The sequence below is a fragment of the Rutidosis leptorrhynchoides genome, chromosome 6 (assembly GCF_046630445.1).
Source record: "Rutidosis leptorrhynchoides isolate AG116_Rl617_1_P2 chromosome 6, CSIRO_AGI_Rlap_v1, whole genome shotgun sequence".
In the NCBI taxonomy this organism is placed as follows: domain Eukaryota; kingdom Viridiplantae; phylum Streptophyta; class Magnoliopsida; order Asterales; family Asteraceae; genus Rutidosis; species Rutidosis leptorrhynchoides.
The window spans coordinates 70823091-70845345 of NC_092338.1; the positions used below are offsets into that span (position 1 = coordinate 70823091).

At 34.5% G+C, this 22255-nt stretch overlaps 1 protein-coding gene across 1 annotated transcript; it reads right to left on the reverse strand.

Moving 5' to 3' along the window:
- Window positions 1-18924: 18924 nt before the first annotated feature.
- Window positions 18925-22065, reverse strand: LOC139852671 (uncharacterized). The gene is made up of 6 exons (XM_071841993.1): window positions 21457-22065; window positions 21149-21244; window positions 20311-20979; window positions 20021-20227; window positions 19823-19914; window positions 18925-19713 (listed from the first exon to the last, which is right to left on the reverse strand). The coding sequence occupies exons 1-6, from the start codon at window positions 21958-21960 to the stop codon at window positions 19035-19037; spliced, it is 2247 nt and encodes a 748-aa protein (XP_071698094.1). The 5' UTR covers window positions 21961-22065; the 3' UTR covers window positions 18925-19034.
- Between the last annotated feature and the right edge of the window lie 190 nt (window positions 22066-22255).

Sequence of the window (22255 nt, forward strand, 5' to 3'; positions counted from 1 at the left end):
TTCAATTTCTATAACTATAACAATCTTATTTCAAGTGATGATCTTACTTGAACTTGTTTTCGTGTCATGATTTTGCTTCAAGAACTTTGAGCCATCCAAGGATCCATTGAAGCTAGATCCATTTTTCTCTTTTCCAGTAGGTTCATCCAAGGAACTTAAGGTAGTAATGATGTTCATAACATCATTCGATTCATACATATAAAGCTATCTTATTCGAAGATTTAAACTTGTAATCACTAGAACATAGTTTAGTTAATTCTAAACTTGTTCACAAACAAAAGTTAATCCTTCTAACTTGACTTTTAAAATCAACTAAACACATGTTCTATATCTATATGATATGCTAACTTAATGATTTAAAATCTGGAAACACGAAAAACACCGTAAAACCGGATTTACGCCGTCGTAGTAACACCGCGGGCTGTTTTGGGTTAGTTAATTAAAAACTATGATAAACTTTGATTTAAAAGTTGTTATTCTGAGAAAATGATTTTTATTATGAACATGAAACTATATCCAAAAATTATGGTTAAACTCAAAGTGGAAGTATGTTTTCTAAAATGGTCATCTAGACGTCGTTCTTTCGACTGAAATGACTACCTTTACAAAAACGACTTGTAACTTATTTTTCCGACTAGAAACCTATACTTTTTTTGTTTAGATTCATAAAATAGAGTTCAATATGAAACCATAGCAATTTGATTCACTCAAAACGGATTTAAAATGAAGAAGTTATGGGTAAAACAAGATTGGATAATTTTTCTCATTTTAGCTACGTGAAAATTGGTAACAAATTTATTCTAACCATAACTTAATCAACTTGTATTATATATTATGTAATCTTGAGATACCATAGACACGTATACAATGTTTCGACCTATCATGTCGACACATCTATATATATTTCGGAACAACCATAGACACTCTATATGTGAATGTTGGAGTTAGCTATACAGGGTTGAGGTTGATTCCAAAATATATATAGTTTGAGTTGTGATCAATACTGAGATACGTATACACTGGGTCGTGGATTGATTCAAGATAATATTTATCGATTTATTTCTGTACATCTAACTGTGGACAACTAGTTGTAGGTTACTAACGAGGACAGCTGACTTAATAAACTTAAAACATCAAAATATATTAAAAGTGTTGTAAATATATTTTGAACATACTTTGATATATATGTATATATTGTTATAGGTTCGTGAATCAACCAGTGGCCAAGTCTTACTTCCCGACGAAGTAAAAATCTGTGAAAGTGAGTTATAGTCCCACTTTTAAAATCTAATATTTTTGGGATGAGAATACATGCAGGTTTTATAAATGATTTACAAAATAGACACAAGTACGTGAAACCACATTCTATGGTTGAATTATCGAAATCGAATATGCCCCTTTTTATTAAGTCTGGTAATCTAAGAATTAGGGAACAGACACCCTAATTGACGCGAATCCTAAAGATAGATCTATTGGGCCTAACAAACCCCATCCAAAGTGCCGGATGCTTTAGTACTTCGAAATTTATATCATATCCGAAGGGTGTCCCCGAATGATGGGGATATTCTTATATATGCATCTTGTTATTGTCGGTTACCAGGTGTTCACCATATGAATGATTTTTATCTCTATGTATGGGATGTGTATTGAAATATGAAATCTTGTGGTCTATTGTTACGATTTGATATATATAGGTTAAACCTATAACTCACCAACATTTTTGTTGACGTTTTAAGCATGTTTATTCTCAGGTGATTATTAAGAGCTTCCGCTGTCGCATACTTAAATAAGGACAAGATTTGGAGTCCATGCTTGTATGATATTGTGTAAAAACTGCATTCAAGAAACTTATTTTGTTGTAACATATTTGTATTGTAAACCATTATGTAATGGTCGTGTGTAAACAGGATATTTTAGATTATCATTATTTGATAATCTACGTAAAGCTTTTTAAACCTTTATTGATGAAATAAAGGTTATGGTTTGTTTAAAAATGAATGCAGTCTTTGAAAAACGTCTCATATAGAGGTCAAAACCTCGCAACGAAATCAATTAATATGGAACGTTTTTAATCAATAAGAACGGGACATTTCAGTTGGTATCCGAGCGTTGGTCTTAGAGAACCAGAAAATTTGCATTAGTGTGTCTTATCGAGTTTGTTAGGATGCATTAGTGAGTCTGGACTTCGACCGTGTTTTCTTTAAAAATGATTGCTTAACATTTTTGTTGGAAACTATATATTTTTAACATATGAATATTATGTGATATATTAATCTCTTAACGTGTTTGATATTATGTGATAGATGTCTACCTCTAGAACAAGTCCCATTGACTCACCTAATAATAATGAAGAGTCAAATGTAAATTGGAATGATTTGTGGACTGATTCACAAGTTCCCGAAGAGGAACCGGAAGAAGAGTCGGAACCGGAAGAAGAATCGGAACCGGAAGAAGAATCGGAACCGGATGAAGAAATAGAACCGGTGGGGGAAATAATAAAACGGTTAAGTAAAAGAAAATCCTCAACCAACCGACCAAAGTTAATTATGGTCAATGGTGTTTCCGCCAAGGAAGCAAAATATTGGGAGGATTACCAATTCTCCGATGAATCGGATTCCGACGAGAATTCCGATGATGTTATAGAAATTACCCCAACTGAATTTAAAAAGGCAAAAGAAAATAATAAGGGAAAGGGCATAAAAATAGAGAAATCTAATTCCAACCCCGATGAACTTTATATGTATCGTCAACCCCCGAAGTCCTTAAGTTGTAACAATGACCCGGGAACCTCTAAACCACCAGGTTTTTCTAAACCAATGTGGACAACGACGGCTCGTATTAGGGGAACATCATATATCCCTAGAAACTTGGCAAAATGAACCAAAACCGAAGAAGAAGAAACGAGCGAGTCGGAATAAGATAGTTGTATTCGTGTGGTGTAATATATGTAATATAGTGTTCTTATGCTTTATGATATATGTAAAAATTGCTTGTATTAATAAGAATTTTTTTATGAATCTAACTCTTGTCTATTTTACAGTTTAAAAACACAAAATGGATAGACAACCCAATATTTTAAGAGACCTACCCGGAGACATGATTGATGAAATCTTGTCTAGAGTCGGCCAGAATTCTTCGGCACAACTATTTAAGGCGAGATCAGTTTGTAAGACATTCGAAGAACATTCCAAGAATGTCTTGGTTTATAAGAGACTTTTGTTTGAAAGATGGGGGATATCACATTGGGAAACCCATAAGTTACGATGTGTTTACTTTGACGCATATATTGCGGGGAACCCAAATGCTATTTTACGCAACGGGTTAAGAAATTATTTTGACTCAATATATCCGAATATTGGACTTCGTGATTTAGAAAAAGCGGCTAACATGCAACATAAAGAAGCATGTTATGCTTACGGATTAGTAATGTTCGCTTCTCACCAAAGTGAGAACAAGAACATCGGGCTACAACTATTAAACAAAACGTTTCCACAAGTGACGGAGTCGGTAATTGGGGTAAGAAATGAGGTTTTTAGATTATTACGGGACTGTTGGACATTACGTAACCCTCGTCCCTTTGATGATGTTACAACACGCTGTCTTATCAACGGCCATAACGGTTATGTTGCACAAGACCAAGGATGGGAAGTAGTCCTAGTAAAACCAGAATGCATGACTTGTTTCTGGACGTATGAATTACGTGTCTTTATTGCCTTTGCTGAACGACTTGTGTACTAGCTAGAATTGTCTTCACAACTATCTTGTATCAAAGTTATTGTGTGCTATATTTCATGCTTTATGTAAAATAAGCGGTATTGTAAGTTTGTAAAATATTGTATAAAAGTTTGAACGCGAAATATTATTATAATCAGTTTTTCATATAGAATTGTAGTAGTTGAATTGTATATTAGCTACTAAGTATGAACTTAACGGGTAGGTACTACCCGAATTTAAACTTATAAAACGCTAATATGAAGAAAAAGCTTTTATAAATGAGTTCATATTATGCTACGAAATACTATTAACTACTCTTAATATTCTGTATGATTAACTTGTTCCATTTAACTATTTTGAAGGAAATGGCACCGACTACTCGACACACCGTGAATATGAATGAAGAGGAATTCCGTACTTTTCTAGCTTCAAACATAGCCGCAGTACAGGCTGCGCTACATACCAACAATAACCTTGGATCTAGCAGTACAGGAAATCGTGTAGGATGCACCTACAAAGAATTCACTGCCTGCAAACCTTTGGAATTTGATGGAACCGAAGGACCGATCGGATTGAAACGGTGGACCGAGAAGGTTGAATCGGTGTTTGCCATAAGTAAGTGTACTGAAGAGGACAAAGTGAAGTACGCTACGCATACCTTCACAGGTTCTGCGTTAACATGGTGGAATACCTATCTAGAGCAAGTGGGACAAGACGATGCGTACGCACTACCGTGGTCAGCATTCAAGCACTTGATGAACGAGAAGTACCGTCCCAGAACCGAGGTCAATAAGCTCAAGACAGAACTTAGAGGGTTACGAACCCAAGGATTTGATATTACCACGTACGAAAGACGATTCACAGAATTGTGCCTATTGTGTCCGGGAGCATTCGAAGATGAGGAAGAGAAGATCGACGCGTTTGTGAAAGGATTACCGGAAAGAATCCAAGAAGATATAAGTTCACACGAGCCCGCCTCCATACAACAGGCATGTAGAATGGCTCACAAACTCGTGAACCAAATTGAAGAAAGAATTAAAGAACAGACTGCTGAAGAGGCCAATGTGAAGCAAGTCAAAAGAAAGTGGGAGGAAAACGGTGATAAGAATCACCAATACAACAACAACAGCAATTACAACAATAATCGCAACAATTATCCCAACAATCGCAACATCAATCGCAACTACAACAAACGGCCCAACAACAACAACAACAACAACAACAGCAACTACAACAATCATCCCAACAACAATAATAACCGCAACAACAACAACAATCAGAAGCAGCTATGCCAAAGGTGTGAAAAGAATCACTCGGGGTTCTGCACCAAATTTTGCAACAAGTGTAAAAGAAATGGTCATAGCGCGGCGAAGTGTGAGGTCTACGGACCAGGGGTTAATAGAACGAATGGAACAAATGGTGTCGGAACGAGTAATGGCGGAGCAAGTAGTGTCGGAGCAAGTTATGCCAATGTAGTTTGTTATAAATGTGGAAAGCCGGGCCACATTATTAGAAATTGCCCGAACCAGGAGAACACGAATGGACAAGGCCGTGGAAGAGTTTTCAATATTAATGCGGCAGAGGCACAGGAAGACCCGGAGCTTGTTACGGGTACGTTTCTTATTGACAATAAATCTGCTTACGTTTTATTTGATTCGGGTGCGGATAGAAGCTATATGAGTAGAGATTTTTGTGCTAAATTAAGTTGTCCATTGACGCCTTTGGATAGTAAATTTTTACTCGAATTAGCAAATGGTAAATTAATTTCAGCAGATAATATATGTCGGAATCGAGAAATTAAACTGGTTAGCGAAACATTTAAGATTGATTTGATACCAGTAGAGTTAGGGAGTTTTGATGTGATAATCGGTATGGACTGGTTGAAAGAAGTGAAAGCGGAGATCGTTTGTTACAAAAATGCAATTCGCATTATACGAGAAAAAGGAAAACCCTTAATGATGTATGGAGAAAAGGGCAACACGAAGCTACATCTTATTAGTAATTTGAAGGCACAAAAACTAATAAGAAAAGGTTGCTATGCTGTTCTAGCACACGTCGAGAAAGTACAAACTGAAGAAAAGAGCATCAATGATGTTCCCATTGCAAAAGAATTTCCCGATGTATTTCCGAAAGAATTACCGGGATTACCCCCACATCGATCCGTTGAATTTCAAATAGATCTTGTACCAGGAGCTGCACCAATAGCTCGTGCTCCTTACAGACTCGCACCCAGCGAGATGAAAGAACTGCAAAGCCAATTACAAGAACTTTTAGAGCGTGGTTTCATTCGACCAAGCACATCACCGTGGGGAGCTCCTGTTTTGTTTGTCAAGAAGAAAGATGGTACATTCAGGTTGTGTATCGACTACCGAGAGTTGAACAAACTTACCATCAAGAACCGCTACCCACTACCGAGAATCGACGACTTATTTGATCAACTACAAGGCTCGTCTGTTTATTCAAAGATTGACTTACGTTCCGGGTATCATCAAATGCGGGTGAAAGAAGATGATATTCCAAAGACTGCTTTCAGAACACGTTACGGTCATTACGAGTTTATGGTCATGCCGTTTGGTTTAACTAATGCACCAGCTGTGTTCATGGACCTTATGAACCGAGTGTGTGGACCATACCTTGACAAGTTTGTCATTGTTTTCATTGATGACATACTTATTTACTCAAAGAATGACCAAGAACACGGTGAACATTTGAGAAAGGTGTTAGAAGTATTGAGGAAGGAAGAATTGTACGCTAAGTTTTCAAAGTGTGCATTTTGGTTGGAAGAAGTTCAATTCCTCGGTCACATAGTGAACAAAGAAGGTATTAAGGTGGATCCGGCAAAGATAGAAACTGTTGAAAAGTGGGAAACCCCGAAAACTCCGAAACACATACGCCAGTTTTTAGGACTAGCTGGTTACTACAGAAGGTTCATCCAAGACTTTTCCAGAATAGCAAAACCCTTGACTGCATTAACGCATAAAGGGAAGAAATTTGAATGGAATGATGAACAAGAGAAAACGTTTCAGTTATTGAAGAAAAAGCTAACTACGGCACCTATATTGTCATTGCCTGAAGGGAATGATGATTTTGTGATTTATTGTGACGTATCAAAGCAAGGTCTCGGTTGTGTATTAATGCAACGAACGAAGGTGATTGCTTATGCGTCTAGACAATTGAAGATTCACGAACAAAATTATACGACGCATGATTTGGAATTAGGCGCGGTTGTTTTTGCATTAAAGACTTGGAGGCACTACTTATATGGGGTCAAAAGTATTATATATACCGACCACAAAAGTCTTCAACACATATTTAATCAGAAACAACTGAATATGAGGCAGCGTAGGTGGATTGAATTATTGAATGATTACGATTTTGAGATTCGTTACCACCCGGGGAAGGCAAATGTGGTAGCCGATGCCTTGAGCAGGAAGGATAGAGAACCCATTCGAGTAAAATCTATGAATATAATGATTCATAATAACATTACTACTCAAATAAAGGAGGCGCAACAAGGAGTTTTAAAAGAGGGAAATTTAAAGGATGAAATACCCAAAGGATCGGAGAAGCATCTTAATATTCGGGAAGACGGAACCCGGTATAGGGCTGAAAGGATTTGGGTACCAAAATTTGGAGATATGAGAGAAATGGTACTTAGAGAAGCTCATAAAACCAGATACTCAATACATCCTGGAACGGGGAAGATGTACAAGGATCTCAAGAAACATTTTTGGTGGCCGGGTATGAAAGCCGATGTTGCTAAATACGTAGGAGAATGTTTGACGTGTTCTAAGGTCAAAGCTGAGCATCAGAAACCATCAGGTCTACTTCAACAACCCGAAATCCCGGAATGGAAATGGGAAAACATTACCATGGATTTCATCACTAAATTGCCAAGGACTGCAAGTGGTTTTGATACTATTTGGGTAATAGTTGATCGTCTCACCAAATCAGCACACTTCCTACCAATAAGAGAAGATGACAAGATGGAGAAGTTAGCACGACTGTATTTGAAGGAAGTCATCTCCAGACATGGAATACCAATCTCTATTATCTCTGATAGGGATGGCAGATTTATTTCAAGATTCTGGCAGACATTACAGCAAGCATTAGGAACTCGTCTAGACATGAGTACTGCCTATCATCCACAAACTGATGGGCAGAGCGAAAGGACGATACAAACGCTTGAAGACATGCTACGAGCATGTGTTATTGATTTCGGAAACAGTTGGGATCGACATCTACCGTTAGCAGAATTTTCCTACAACAACAGCTACCATTCAAGCATTGAGATGGCGCCGTTTGAAGCACTTTATGGTAGAAAGTGCAGGTCTCCGATTTGTTGGAGTGAAGTGGGGGATAGACAGATTACGGGTCCGGAGATTATACAAGAAACTACCGAGAAGATCATCCAAATTCAACAACGGTTGAAAACCGCCCAAAGTCGACAAAAGAGCTACGCTGACATTAAAAGAAAAGATATAGAATTTGAAATTGGAGAGATGGTCATGCTTAAAGTTGCACCTTGGAAAGGCGTTGTTCGATTTGGTAAACGAGGGAAATTAAATCCAAGGTATATTGGACCATTCAAGATTATTGATCGTGTCGGACCAGTAGCTTACCGACTTGAGTTACCTCAACAACTCGCGGCTGTACATAACACTTTCCACGTCTCGAATTTGAAGAAATGTTTTGCTAAAGAAGATCTCACTTTTCCGTTAGATGAAATCCAAATCAACGAAAAACTCCAATTCATCGAAGAACCCGTCGAAATAATGGATCGTGAGGTTAAAAGACTTAAGCAAAACAAGATACCAATTGTTAAGGTTCGATGGAATGCTCGTAGAGGACCCGAGTTCACCTGGGAGCGTGAAGATCAGATGAAGAAGAAATACCCGCATCTATTTCCAGAAGATTCGTCAACACCTTCAACAGCTTAAAATTTCGGGACGAAATTTATTTAACGGGTAGGTACTGTAGTGACCCGAACTTTTCCATATTTATATATATTAATTGAGATTGATGTTTACATGATTAAATGTTTCCAACATGTTAAGCAATCAAACTTGTTAAGACTTGATTAATTGAAATAGGTTTCATATAGACAATTGACCACCCAAGTTGACCGGTGATTCACGAACGTTAAAACTTGTAAAAAAACTATATGATGACATATATATGGTTATATATATAGTTAACATGATATTATGATAAGTAAACATATCATTAATTATATTAACAATGAACTACATATGTAAAAACAAGACTACTAACTTAATGATTTTGAAACGAGACATATATGTAACGTTTATCGTTGTAACGACATTTAATGTATATATATCATATTAAGAGATATTCGTACATCATAATATCATGATAATATAATAATTTAAAATCTCTTTTGATATTATAAACATTGGGTTAACAACATTTAACAAGATCGTTAACCTAAAGGTTTCAAAACAACACTTACATGTAACGACTAACGATGACTTAACGACTCAGTTAAAATGTATATACATGTAGTGTTTTAATATGTATTTATACACTTTTGAAAGACTTCAATACACTTATCAAAATACTTCTACTTAACAAAAATGCTTACAATTACATTCTCGTTCAGTTTCATCAACAATTCTACTCGTATGCACCCGTATTCGTACTCGTACAATACACAGCTTTTAGATGTATGTACTATTGGTATATACACTCCAATGATCAGCTCTTAGCAGCCCATGTGAGTCACCTAACACATGTGGGAACCATCATTTGGCAACTAGCATGAAATATCTCATAAGATTACAAAAATATGAGTAATCATTCATGACTTATTTACATGAAAACAAAATTACATATCCTTTATATCTAATCCATACACCAACGACCAAAAACACCTACAAACACTTTCATTCTTCAATTTTCTTCATCTAATTGAACTCTCTCAAGTTCTATCTTCAAGTTCTAAGTGTTCTTCATAAATTCCAAAAGTTCTAGTTTCATAAAATCAAGAATACTTTCAAGTTTGCTAGCTCACTTCCAATCTTGTAAGGTGATCATCCAACCTCAAGAAATCTTTGTTTCTTACAGTAGGTTATCATTCTAATACAAGGTAATAATCATATTCAAACTTTGGTTCAATTTCTATAACTATAACAATCTTATTTCAAGTGATGATCTTACTTGAACTTGTTTTCGTGTCATGATTTTGCTTCAAGAACTTTGAGCCATCCAAGGATCCATTGAAGCTAGATCCATTTTTCTCTTTTCCAGTAGGTTCATCCAAGGAACTTAAGGTAGTAATGATGTTCATAACATCATTCGATTCATACATATAAAGCTATCTTATTCGAAGGTTTAAACTTGTAATCACTAGAACATAGTTTAGTTAATTCTAAACTTGTTCACAAACAAAAGTTAATCCTTCTAACTTGACTTTTAAAATCAACTAAACACATGTTCTATATCTATATGATATGCTAACTTAATGATTTAAAATCTGGAAACACGAAAAACACCGTAAAACCGGATTTACGCCGTCGTAGTAACACCGCGGGCTGTTTTGGGTTAGTTAATTAAAAACTATGATAAACTTTGATTTAAAAGTTGTTATTCTGAGAAAATGATTTTTATTATGAACATGAAACTATATCCAAAAATTATGGTTAAACTCAAAGTGGAAGTATGTTTTCTAAAATGGTCATCTAGACGTCGTTCTTTCGACTGAAATGACTACCTTTACAAAAACGACTTGTAACTTATTTTTCCGACTAGAAACCTATACTTTTTTTGTTTAGATTCATAAAATAGAGTTCAATATGAAACCATAGCAATTTGATTCACTCAAAACGGATTTAAAATGAAGAAGTTATGGGTAAAACAAGATTGGATAATTTTTCTCATTTTAGCTACGTGAAAATTGGTAACAAATTTATTCTAACCATAACTTAATCAACTTGTATTATATATTATGTAATCTTGAGATACCATAGACACGTATACAATGTTTCGACCTATCATGTCGACACATCTATATATATTTCGGAACAACCATAGACACTCTATATGTGAATGTTGGAGTTAGCTATACAGGGTTGAGGTTGATTCCAAAATATATATAGTTTGAGTTGTGATCAATACTGAGATACGTATACACTGGGTCGTGGATTGATTCAAGATAATATTTATCGATTTATTTCTGTACATCTAACTGTGGACAACTAGTTGTAGGTTACTAACGAGGACAGCTGACTTAATAAACTTAAAACATCAAAATATATTAAAAGTGTTGTAAATATATTTTGAACATACTTTGATATATATGTATATATTGTTATAGGTTCGTGAATCAACCAGTGGCCAAGTCTTACTTCCCGACGAAGTAAAAATCTGTGAAAGTGAGTTATAGTCCCACTTTTAAAATCTAATATTTTTGGGATGAGAATACATGCAGGTTTTATAAATGATTTACAAAATAGACACAAGTACGTGAAACCACATTCTATGGTTGAATTATCGAAATCGAATATGCCCCTTTTTATTAAGTCTGGTAATCTAAGAATTAGGGAACAGACACCCTAATTGACGCGAATCCTAAAGATAGATCTATTGGGCCTAACAAACCCCATCCAAAGTGCCGGATGCTTTAGTACTTCGAAATTTATATCATATCCGAAGGGTGTCCCGGAATGATGGGGATATTCTTATATATGCATCTTGTTATTGTCGGTTACCAGGTGTTCACCATATGAATGATTTTTATCTCTATGTATGGGATGTGTATTGAAATATGAAATCTTGTGGTCTATTGTTACGATTTGATATATATAGGTTAAACCTATAACTCACCAACATTTTTGTTGACGTTTTAAGCATGTTTATTCTCAGGTGATTATTAAGAGCTTCCGCTGTCGCATACTTAAATAAGGACAAGATTTGGAGTCCATGCTTGTATGATATTGTGTAAAAACTGCATTCAAGAAACTTATTTTGTTGTAACATATTTGTATTGTAAACCATTATGTAATGGTCGTGTGTAAACAGGATATTTTAGATTATCATTATTTGATAATCTACGTAAAGCTTTTTAAACCTTTATTGATGAAATAAAGGTTATGGTTTGTTTAAAAATGAATGCAGTCTTTGAAAAACGTCTCATATAGAGGTCAAAACCTCGCAACGAAATCAATTAATATGGAACGTTTTTAATCAATAAGAACGGGACATTTCAGTATACACGAGGTCGTGGATTGATTCAAGATAATATATATCGATTTATTTCTGTACATCTAACTGTGGACAACTAGTTGTAGGTTACTAACGAGGACAGTTGACTTAATAAACTTAAAACATTAAAACATATTAAAAATGTTGTAAATATATTTTTGAACATACTTTGATATATATGTACATATTTGTTATAAGTTCGTGAATCGACCAGTGGCCAAGTCTTACTTACCGACGAAGTAAAAATCTGTGAAAGTGAGTTATAGTCCCACTTTTAAAAATCTAATATTTTGGGATGAGAATACATGCAATTTTATAAATGTTTTACGAAATAGACACAAGTAAATGAAACTACATTATATGGATGAATGATCGAAGCCGAATATGCCCTTTTTTAGCTTGGTAGCCTAAGAATTTGGGAACAGACCCCCAAATTGACGCGAATCCTAAAGATAGATCTATCGGGCCCAACAAGCTCCATTCTGGAATTTGGAATGCTTTAGTACTTCGAAATTATCATGTCCGATGGGTGTCCCGGAATGATGGGGATATTCTATATGCATCTTGTTAATGTCGGTTACCAGGTGTTCACCATATGAATGCTTTTTATCTCTATGTATGGGATGTATATTGAAATATGAAATCTTGTGGTCTATTATTATGATTTGATAATATATAGGTTAAACCTATAACTCACCAATATTTTTTTGTTGATGTTTTAAGCATGTTTATTCTCAGGTGATTATTAAGAGCTTCCGCTGTTGCATGCTAAAATAAGGATAAGATTTGAAGTCCATGCTTGTATGATATTGTGTAAAAACTGCATTCAAGAAACTTATTTTTGATGTAATATATTCTTATTGTAAACCATTATGTAATGGTCGTGTGTAAACGGTATATTTTAGATTATCATTATTTGATAATCTACATAATGTTTTTTTTTAAACCTTTATCGATAAAATAAAGGTTATGGTTGTTTTAAAAATGAATGCAGTCTTTGAAAAACGTCTCATATAGAGGTCAAAACCTCGCGACGAAATTAATTAATATGGAACGTTTATAATCAATATGAACGGGACATTTCATCAAACACCCTATTTTAATACGTAGTTGTATTTTACTATAAATAACTTACAAAATTGACAAAAAAAAAAGAAAAAAAAAAGAAATCATGGGATCTAAAGTGGAGATGTCAGCCACGTGCATCTAATATTTGCGACATATAATGTCTAAAAGAAAGAGACTTACATTTGCGACTAAATTTTATGCAAGGTGTCTGCTTGATTATTGATTATAAACGTTCATATTGATTATAAACATTTGCGACATATAATGTCCCGTTCATATTGATTATAAACGTTCCATATTAATTGATTTCGTTGCGAGGTTTTGACCTCTATATGAGACGTTTTTCAAAGACTGCATTCATTTTTAAAACAACCATAACCTTTATTTTATCTATAAAGGTTTAAAAAGCATCACGTAGATTATCAAATAATGATAATCTAAAATATACCGTTTACACACGACCATTACATAATGGTTTACAATAAGAATATATTACATCAAAAATAAGTTTCTTGAATGCAGTTTTTACATAATATCATACAAGCATGGACTCCAAATCTTGTCCTTATTTTAGTATGCAACAGCGGAAGCTCTTAATAATCACCTGAGAATAAACATGCTTAAAACGTCAACAAAAATGTTGGTGAGTTATAGGTTTAACCTATATATTATCAAATCATAATAATAGACCACAAGATTTCATATTTCAATATACATCCCATACATAGAGATAAAATTCATTCATATGGTGAACACCTGGTAACCGACATTAACAAGATGCATATATAAGAATATCCCCATCATTCCGGGACACCCTTCGGATATGATATAAATTTCGAAGTACTAAAGCATCCGGTACTTTGGATGGGGTTTGTTAGGCCCAGGGGTTTGTTAGGGCCAATAGATCTATCTTTAGGATTCGCGTCAATTAGGGTGTCTGTTCCCTAATTCTTAGATTACCAGACTTAATAAAAAGGGGCATATTCGATTTCGATAATTCAACCATAGAATGTAGTTTCACGTACTTGTGTCTATTTTGTAAATCATTTATAAAACCTGCATGTATTCTCATCCCAAAAATATTAGATTTTAAAAGTGGGACTATAACTCACTTTCACAGATTTTTTACTTCGTCGGGAAGTAAGACTTGGCCACTGGTCGATTCACGAACCTATAACAAATATGTACATATATATCAAAGTATATTCAAAATATATTTACAATACTTTTAATACATTTTGATGTTTTAAGTTTATTAAGTCAGCTGTCCTCGTTAGTAACCTACAACTAGTTGTCCAACGTTAGATGTACAGAAAAAAATTGATAAATATTATCTTGAATCAATCCAAGACCCAGTGTATACGTATCTCAGTATTGATCACAACTCAAACTATATATATTTTGGAATCAACCTCAACCCTGTATAGCTAACTCCAACATTCACATATAGAGTGTCTATGGTTGTTCCGAAATATATATAGATGTGTCGACATGATAGGTCGAAACATTGTATACGTGTCTATGGTATCTCAAGATTACATAATATACAATACAAGTTGATTAAGTTATGGTTGGAATAGATTTGTTACCAATTTTCACGTTGCTACAACAAGAAAAATTATCTAATTTTGTTTTACCCATAACTTCTTCATTTTAAATCCGTTTTGAGTGAATCAAATTGCTATGGTTTCATATTGAACTCTATTTTATGAATCTAAACAGAAAAAGTATAGGTTTATAGTCGGAAATATAAGTTACAAGTCGTTTTTGTAAAGGTAGTCATTTCAGTTGAAAGAACGACGTCTAGATGACCATTTTAGAAAACATACTTCCACTTTGAGTTTAACCATGATTTTTGGATATAGTTTCATGTTCATAAGAAAAATCATTTTCCCAGAAGAACAACTTTTAAATCAAAGTTTATCATAGTTTTTAATTAACTAACCCAAAACAGCCCGCGGTGTTACTACGACGGCGTAAATCCGGTTTTACGGTATTTTTCGTGTTTCCAGGTTTTAAATCATTAAGTTAGCATATCATATAGTTATAGAACATATGTTAGTTGATTTTAAAAGTTAAGTTAGAAGGATTAACTTTTGTTTGCGAACAAGTTTAGAATTAACTAAACTATGTTCTAGTGAATACAAGTTTAAACCTTCGAATAAGATAGCTTTATATGTATGAATCGAATGATGTTATGAACATCATTACTACCTTAAGTTCCTTGGATAAACCTACTGGAAAAGAGAAAAATGGATCTAGCTTCAACGGATCCTTGGATGGCTCGAAGTTCTTGAAGCAGAATTATGACACGAAAACAAGTTCAAGTAAGATCATCACTTGAAATAAGAGTGTTATAGTTATAGAAATTGAAGCAAAGTTTGAATATGATTATTACCTTGTATTAGAATGATAACCTACTATAAGAAACAAAGATTTCTTGAGGTTGGATGATCACCTTACAAGATTGGAAGTGAGCTAGCAAACTTGAAAGTATTCTTGATTTTATGAAACTAGAACTTTTAGAATTTATGAAGAACACTTAGAACTTGAAGATAGAACTTGAGAGAGATCAATTAGATGAAGAAAATTGAAGAATGAAAGTGTTTGTAGGTGTTTTTGGTCGTTGGTGTATGGATTAGATATAAAGGATATGTAATTTTGTTTTCATGTAAATAAGTCATGAATGATTACTCATATTTTTGTAATTTTATGAGATATTTCATGCTAGTTGCCAAATGATGGTTTCCACATGTGTTAGGTGACTCACATGGGCTGCTAAGAGCTGATCATTGGAGTGTATATACCAATAATACATACATCTAAAAGCTGTGTATTGTACGAGTACGAATACGGGTGCATACGAGTAGAATTGTTGATGAAACTGAACGAGGATGTAATTGTAAGCATTTTTGTTAAGTAGAAGTATTTTGATAAGTGTCTTGAAGTCTTTCAAAAGTGTATGAATACATATTAAAACACTACATGTATATACATTTTAACTGAGTCGTTATGTCATCGTTAGTCGTTACATGTAAGTGTTGTTTTGAAACCTTTAGGTTAACGATCTTGTTAAATGTTGTTAACTCAATGTTTATAATATCAAATGAGATTTTAAATTATTATATTATCATGATATTGTGATATATTAATATATCTTAATATGATATATACATTTAAATGTCGTTACAACGATAATCGTTACATATATGTCTCGTTTCGAAATCCTTAAGTTAGTAGTCTTGTTTTTACTTATGTAGTTCATTGTTAATACACTTAATGATATATTTAATTATCATATTATAATGTTATATATAATATAACAATGTATTAATATGCTTCATATATATTTAGTAAGACGTGGTTATAACGATAATCGTTATATGTATCGTTTCGAGTTTCATACGTCAATAGTCTCCTTTTTAAGTATATAACTTATTGTTACTATTTTTAATGAGATACTTGATGATCATTATATCATGTTAAACATATATATTTATTCATTTATGTATCATCATGTCATATACAACTTATAGCGTTCGTGAATCATTGGTCAAACTGGGTAATCAGGCGTTTACAAAATTTCCGTTTCAATTAACCAAGTCTTAAAAAGTTTGATTGCTTAACATGTTGGAAACATTTAATCATGTAAATATAGTTTTCATTAAACATATAATCATAGAAAGGTTCGGAAAAGTTCGGGTCACTACAGATAAAAGGTATTGGAAGGCAAAGTAAGTAATTGGACAAGACTAAAGGAAGAAAACAGAAAGATTGAAGATATATTTGAAGATGTAGAAGGTTGAAGATAAAAAGTTGAAAGGTACACAAGGTTGAAGATCAAAGGGTTGAACAAGTTCATATGGTTTGGATAAAGTCAGGTGAGAAAGAAAGAGTTGGAATGCTTGTTTTACCCCAACCTGCTTGGCGTGTAAGAGTGTTTAACCGGAAATTAACGATTGTTAGTGAGATGAACTATCTGCGTGATAAGTGAAAAGCACGAGGATTATTCACGTAAAAAAAAATACCTACTGCACTAAAAGATACAATATTCAATTACTTTTCATATATGCACATGTATATGTTAAAAGGTATGATACGACTGATTATATGAAACTCATTAACAACACAACAACAACAACAACAACAACAACAACAACAACAACCCAATACCACATAAGTGGTGTATGAGGGAGGTGGGATGTAGACAATCATTCTCATATCTGAGAATAAAGACAAGTCATTTCTCTACTGAGTGAAAACACTGTCAAAAGTAGAGAAAGTCATCCCTCTCTCCAGTGGCGTAACTAGGATTTAGAATGGTTGGTGTCAAAATTTATTATCGGTTGTATTAAGTCTCAAAATATTAATCGACAAGCTATAGCAGGTACAAACATAAAAAATAAAAGATAGCTTCACATTCTTTTTTTTAACAGTAGTTTGGGATCACCCAGGGGACTAAACCATACATGCGTTCATCTCCCGCAGTTGCATAACACGCCCCCAACTGCTACCCTGGAGAAAACTCCCCCAATCCGAAGGCATGAACGGTGAAACCCCCTCCCCACTCTTGATGTGATCTAATGGAAACTATTAATATCACTCATGAAAAAAAAAAAAAAAACTATAAGAAATTTAATGATGATCCTCTCAGAGACGTCTTTGAGCAAAGGCAAGGTGAACAATCGCTTAGGGCTCCAAATTTTTGAAGGGCCTAAAATTTTGAATATGCATATACTTTTCTTAAAATTTTCAATTAAATTCAATAAAAAATATCAATCAAAGTTATAATAGTGTAATTTTAAATAGTTAAATAAATTGTAAATAATAAATAGAAAAATTAAATATTAAAAAATTTATATGAGTTAAAAAATTTGAAGAGTATGAGAGCCCATTTTTATTTTCGCCCAGGGCCATCGAATTGTTGAGACAGCCTGGACCCTTTGAGATAAAAGATTTAGGGATGAATTAAGAAATCATAAAAAAAAAAGCATATGATTTATTTAAGGATGAACAAACATATACCCTAAAGGATGATCAGGTAACTCTAATTTTGTCTAATGCGTTCATCTTAAATGATTTCAATATTTTTATATGAGCTCTGTGCATTCAATATTTTTAAATGGGCTGTGGAAATGTGCACTAAATAATTACTCCGTAATTTTGATGTTCAATAAATTCTCAGCTGCTAAAGTCTTGTTTACTTTTGATGAGTGGGTTATTTATTGAAAATGGGATGGTGTCATATTTTAATAGTCCATAAATTTCACACTACAATTCATAAAACTTACTAGCACATACAAATTTTGATTGGTCATATGACACCATTAGATATGGTGTGGCTTTGCCACTGCCTCCTCTATTAGACGGATAGAGAGAATGCTTTCGAATGGACATTTGCTTTCGAGTGGACCTTCGGCCAATAAGTGCATTGTAAATTTTCCAACCAATGAGACATCAAACAAAGTTGGGTTTTTGATAGTTTGGTTCGGATGTATTAGTTTTTGATTTGGTTGTCAAAGTTGGGTTTTTGGTTGTCAAAGTTGGGTTTGGTTGGAGTTAGCATCGACTTATGACGTTTACTAGTTTCGAGTTCATCCGGTTTCATATAGTTTTCGTTTTTCGATTAGGATCTTCATCTTGGAACATCTCTATATAGTTTTTGTTTTTCTTGCCACAAAAAAAAAAAAATTTAATAAAAAAAAATAAGTAAAAAAAAAAAAAATGTGGCAATAATTCCGTATGATATTTTATAACTAAACACTAACAATTGTATTTCCATTTTCCAACCAATGATCCTGATAAAATTACTCTAATCTGATTTCATTCAATATGGCAAGAAAACTTGCCTTCGTGCACGTACATAATCCTTGTTTGGAAATTGGAATTGGAATTGGAATTGGAATTGGAATTGGAATTGGAATTGGAATTAAATACCATAAGTCATAGCACTGAACAATAAACAAATTTATTTATAAAAGCATCATAATTTGTAGGAAATAAAAACAAAACATGCGTTCCTTTCAACATCAAGAAGAGTTGTCATATGTGGTACCAACATGTTGAATGACAAACCTGTAAATCTTTCCTTTTAATCGGTCAACTGATCCAGTCAACGCCTCATCCTGCTTTGGGATCATACGATCCAACCAATCATTCACCCGCTTAAGCTGTGATAAGATCACCTTAATCGAACCCACTTCATAGCTATTACTACTATTCTTCCCAAACACTTGAAAACCAGCATCTAGAGACCCCTCAACGAACTTCAAGAACCATATTTGCATTTCTTTTTGCAAATTAATTCCTAACTCAACAGTCTCCTTCATCCCATGGCCTTTCATCCATGGCCCACTAAACGACACGTTAGAAGAGGAAATCATCAGATGGGTTTTAACCGTTTCAGATAAAGATTGTTTCTTTGAATGAGTTGTCTTTTGTGGTTGTGATGGGGACTCAAAACCTTCTTTTGATAGGAGTGAAACGACTTCGAGATCGGTGGCTAATGCAGCTTCGATCCAAAGGGCTAGGGATTTTGAATTGTCTGTTGGTGGTGCATCTTTGTGAAAATTGTCATAATTGTGTTTGGTGATAATTGATTTGGCTGTTGCAGTTGCTTTTACAACATCATTATACACAGACATGAAATGATCAATTGTTGGTAAAGGATTCTCAGCCTTTGACATTGAACAGAGATTTGAGAACATGCTGTAGATGGGAAAAATACATGCAATGTTTGAATATCAAATATAACATTTTACTTGGAGTTTCATAACAAATTAAATTAAATGTTATCCAAGAAATAGTAATGGTTTACCTCAAACTCCTAATCATAGCTTCAGAAGCAAGGGCCTCTTGCAAAGCTTCGGCTGCAGCTACTGCAGCCAGATTTCTCCTTTGCAAAGCATTCTACAAATGAGTAAACAAGTTAATTAATACACTTCCAAATTCTAAAACATTAGTGATTAGTGAATTAAACATAGATTCTAGCACTTGTAGTGTTATGGTATTATACCTGTCCAAGCCTTGCAAGGTCTAAAGAAACCGCGTCTAGAGACACACTACCATCAGTCCATTTCTTTTCATGAAGAGTCATTCCAAGTGCTGTAGTGGTTTGTATATCAGACATGGGGGACATGTCACACGAGCTAGGTTTAGCTTTCTCAACGATGGGTGGAGTGTCACATGAATGTGCATCACTTAAACGTCTAGATAGTGCAGCCTGTAAATGAACATGTCACAAATGAATGACTAAAAAAAAAAAAAAACTTTTTATGCTTGACTACAATGGATTTTAAATTTTACCTGAGTTTTCAAAATGGCTTGCAAATCAGGCGTCTTTTTTGTGAAACTTCTCTCTTTTGGCTCTGGAGCTCCAGGTGATTCATCCCAGTTCTTCCTGCTGGTCTTTGAAGAAGACCCAATTGACTTTGTGGACGATCCAACCGACTTTGTGGATGATCCAAATGACTTTGTGGACGATCCAACTGACTTTGTAGAAGACCCAACAAGTGCCTCTGAAACCTTTGAAATTTCAGCAGCCAAAGTTGCCATTTTTTTCTTGTTACTAGAATCCATTGCTGGAGAAACTTTAACACCACCCGATAATCTCCTTCCCGGTGACATTGACATTCTCCTCGAACATGGAGATGCTTGTTTACGCCCATTAGGTGAAGGCTGTCTGTATCTTGAAGGCACAATGATAGCCGGCTCTCTTGCAGTGTTTCGGTTCTCCTCTTTAGCCACAACCAAGCTAGGAACCACACATTTTGAAGGCACGGGAGATGATGATCTTTTTAATTTCCCAGCTGGCGAAGGATCGCGTTCAACAACGTTCTTTTTCCCTGCTGATATTGACCTCTGTGGCTTCATACCCGGGCTTGAAAACCTTTTAGGAGGCTTTTCACAAGCCTTTGTTGATTCATCGAAATTGGTTACATTCTCTTTAGGTGCAAGTATTTGTCTGTTCCTACCCTGTTTAACAAATATTAACCACATTTATTTATCATCGAATATAATCGAACCAAATACACAAATAACTAACATAAGGACTAATAATGAATCAACAGCGATAAGATACGTTTACTAAGAATTCACAAATTAGTAAGTTTATCAAATTCAGTAAATAGAAAAAGACCCTAACCTCATTTTTGACATTCTTATGTTCATTTGCAGTTCCATCAGCCTTTTTGTTAACATACATTATCTCTTTAGATGCAAGTATCTGTCTGTTGCTACCCTGTTTAACAAAAATTAACAGCCTTTATCATCAAATATCGTCAAACCTAATACATAAATAGCTAACCCTAAGGAATAATAAAAAATCAACAGTGATAATGTATGTTAACAAAAATTCACAAATTTATCAAATTCAGTAAACAACAACAACAACAACAACAACAACAACAACAAAAAAAAAAAAAAAAAAAAAAAAAAAAAAAAAAACCTAACCTCAATTTTGAGTTCCTTGCGTTCATTTGCAGCTCCATCAACCTTTTTACTAGACAAGTAAGCAGCAATTGGATCAGCAGAAGCATTCGAATCCGAAACAGTCTGAATCACAAACTCTCTTTTCGTACTCGAAATCCTTGCAATAAGCTGCTCAGGACTTCCAACAGACGGATGACGCCCAGCAATAGGACGCAATCCAGACGCACGAGGCACCGGAGTATCGAATTCAAATTTATCAACATAAACAAACTGCCCGAGCTGCAACCGATTACTAAGTATAAGATCTGTATCCCTGTCAGATAATGAAACATAAGTCGAGTTAACCGAATCAGAAAGGGAAACATAGAACCCGTGGTTCGGCCAGAGATCATCCGATCCGGCGGCAAGAGCAGGAACGATTCCGATGACCTGAAGAAGCGGCGAGCGGTGGTCACCAGTGACACGAGTGTTGGTGTTCATCGTTTGAAGAAGTTTTAACAGGATTCCAGGTGTTAGAGACGCCATTTGAATCGAAATTTGATGGATTGAGGTTTGAGGCGATTAATTTGAGTGTCAATTTTTGGGGGATGAGGTTAGGGTTTTTAGTGTGGGGAAATGAAGCCGTTACGAATATATTCGAAATTTGAGGATTTTTTTAATTGGATTTTGGGCGATGTGAAGAGAGAGAGAGAGAGAGAGAGAGAGAGAGAGAGAGAGAGAGAGAGAGAGATCCAGATTAATTTGAAATTCGGAAAGTGGGGCCAGTTACTAGCTAGTTAGTGAAAACAACGGCTTCACATGATATTAAATTTGAATTTTC

Bases quoted from the DNA above. Each gene is read 5' to 3' on its own strand.
- LOC139852671 (XM_071841993.1), bottom strand. From the start codon at position 21,960: ATGGCGTCTCTAACACCTGGAATCCTGTTAAAACTTCTTCAAACGATG. The intron at 20,980-21,148 runs GTTAGGGTCTTT...TTTGTTAAACAG, and splicing joins ATAAGAATGTCAAAAATGAG to GGTAGGAACAGACAAATACT. The intron at 19,714-19,822 runs GTAAACCATTAC...TCCCATCTACAG, and splicing joins GCTATGATTAGGAGTTTGAG to CATGTTCTCAAATCTCTGTT.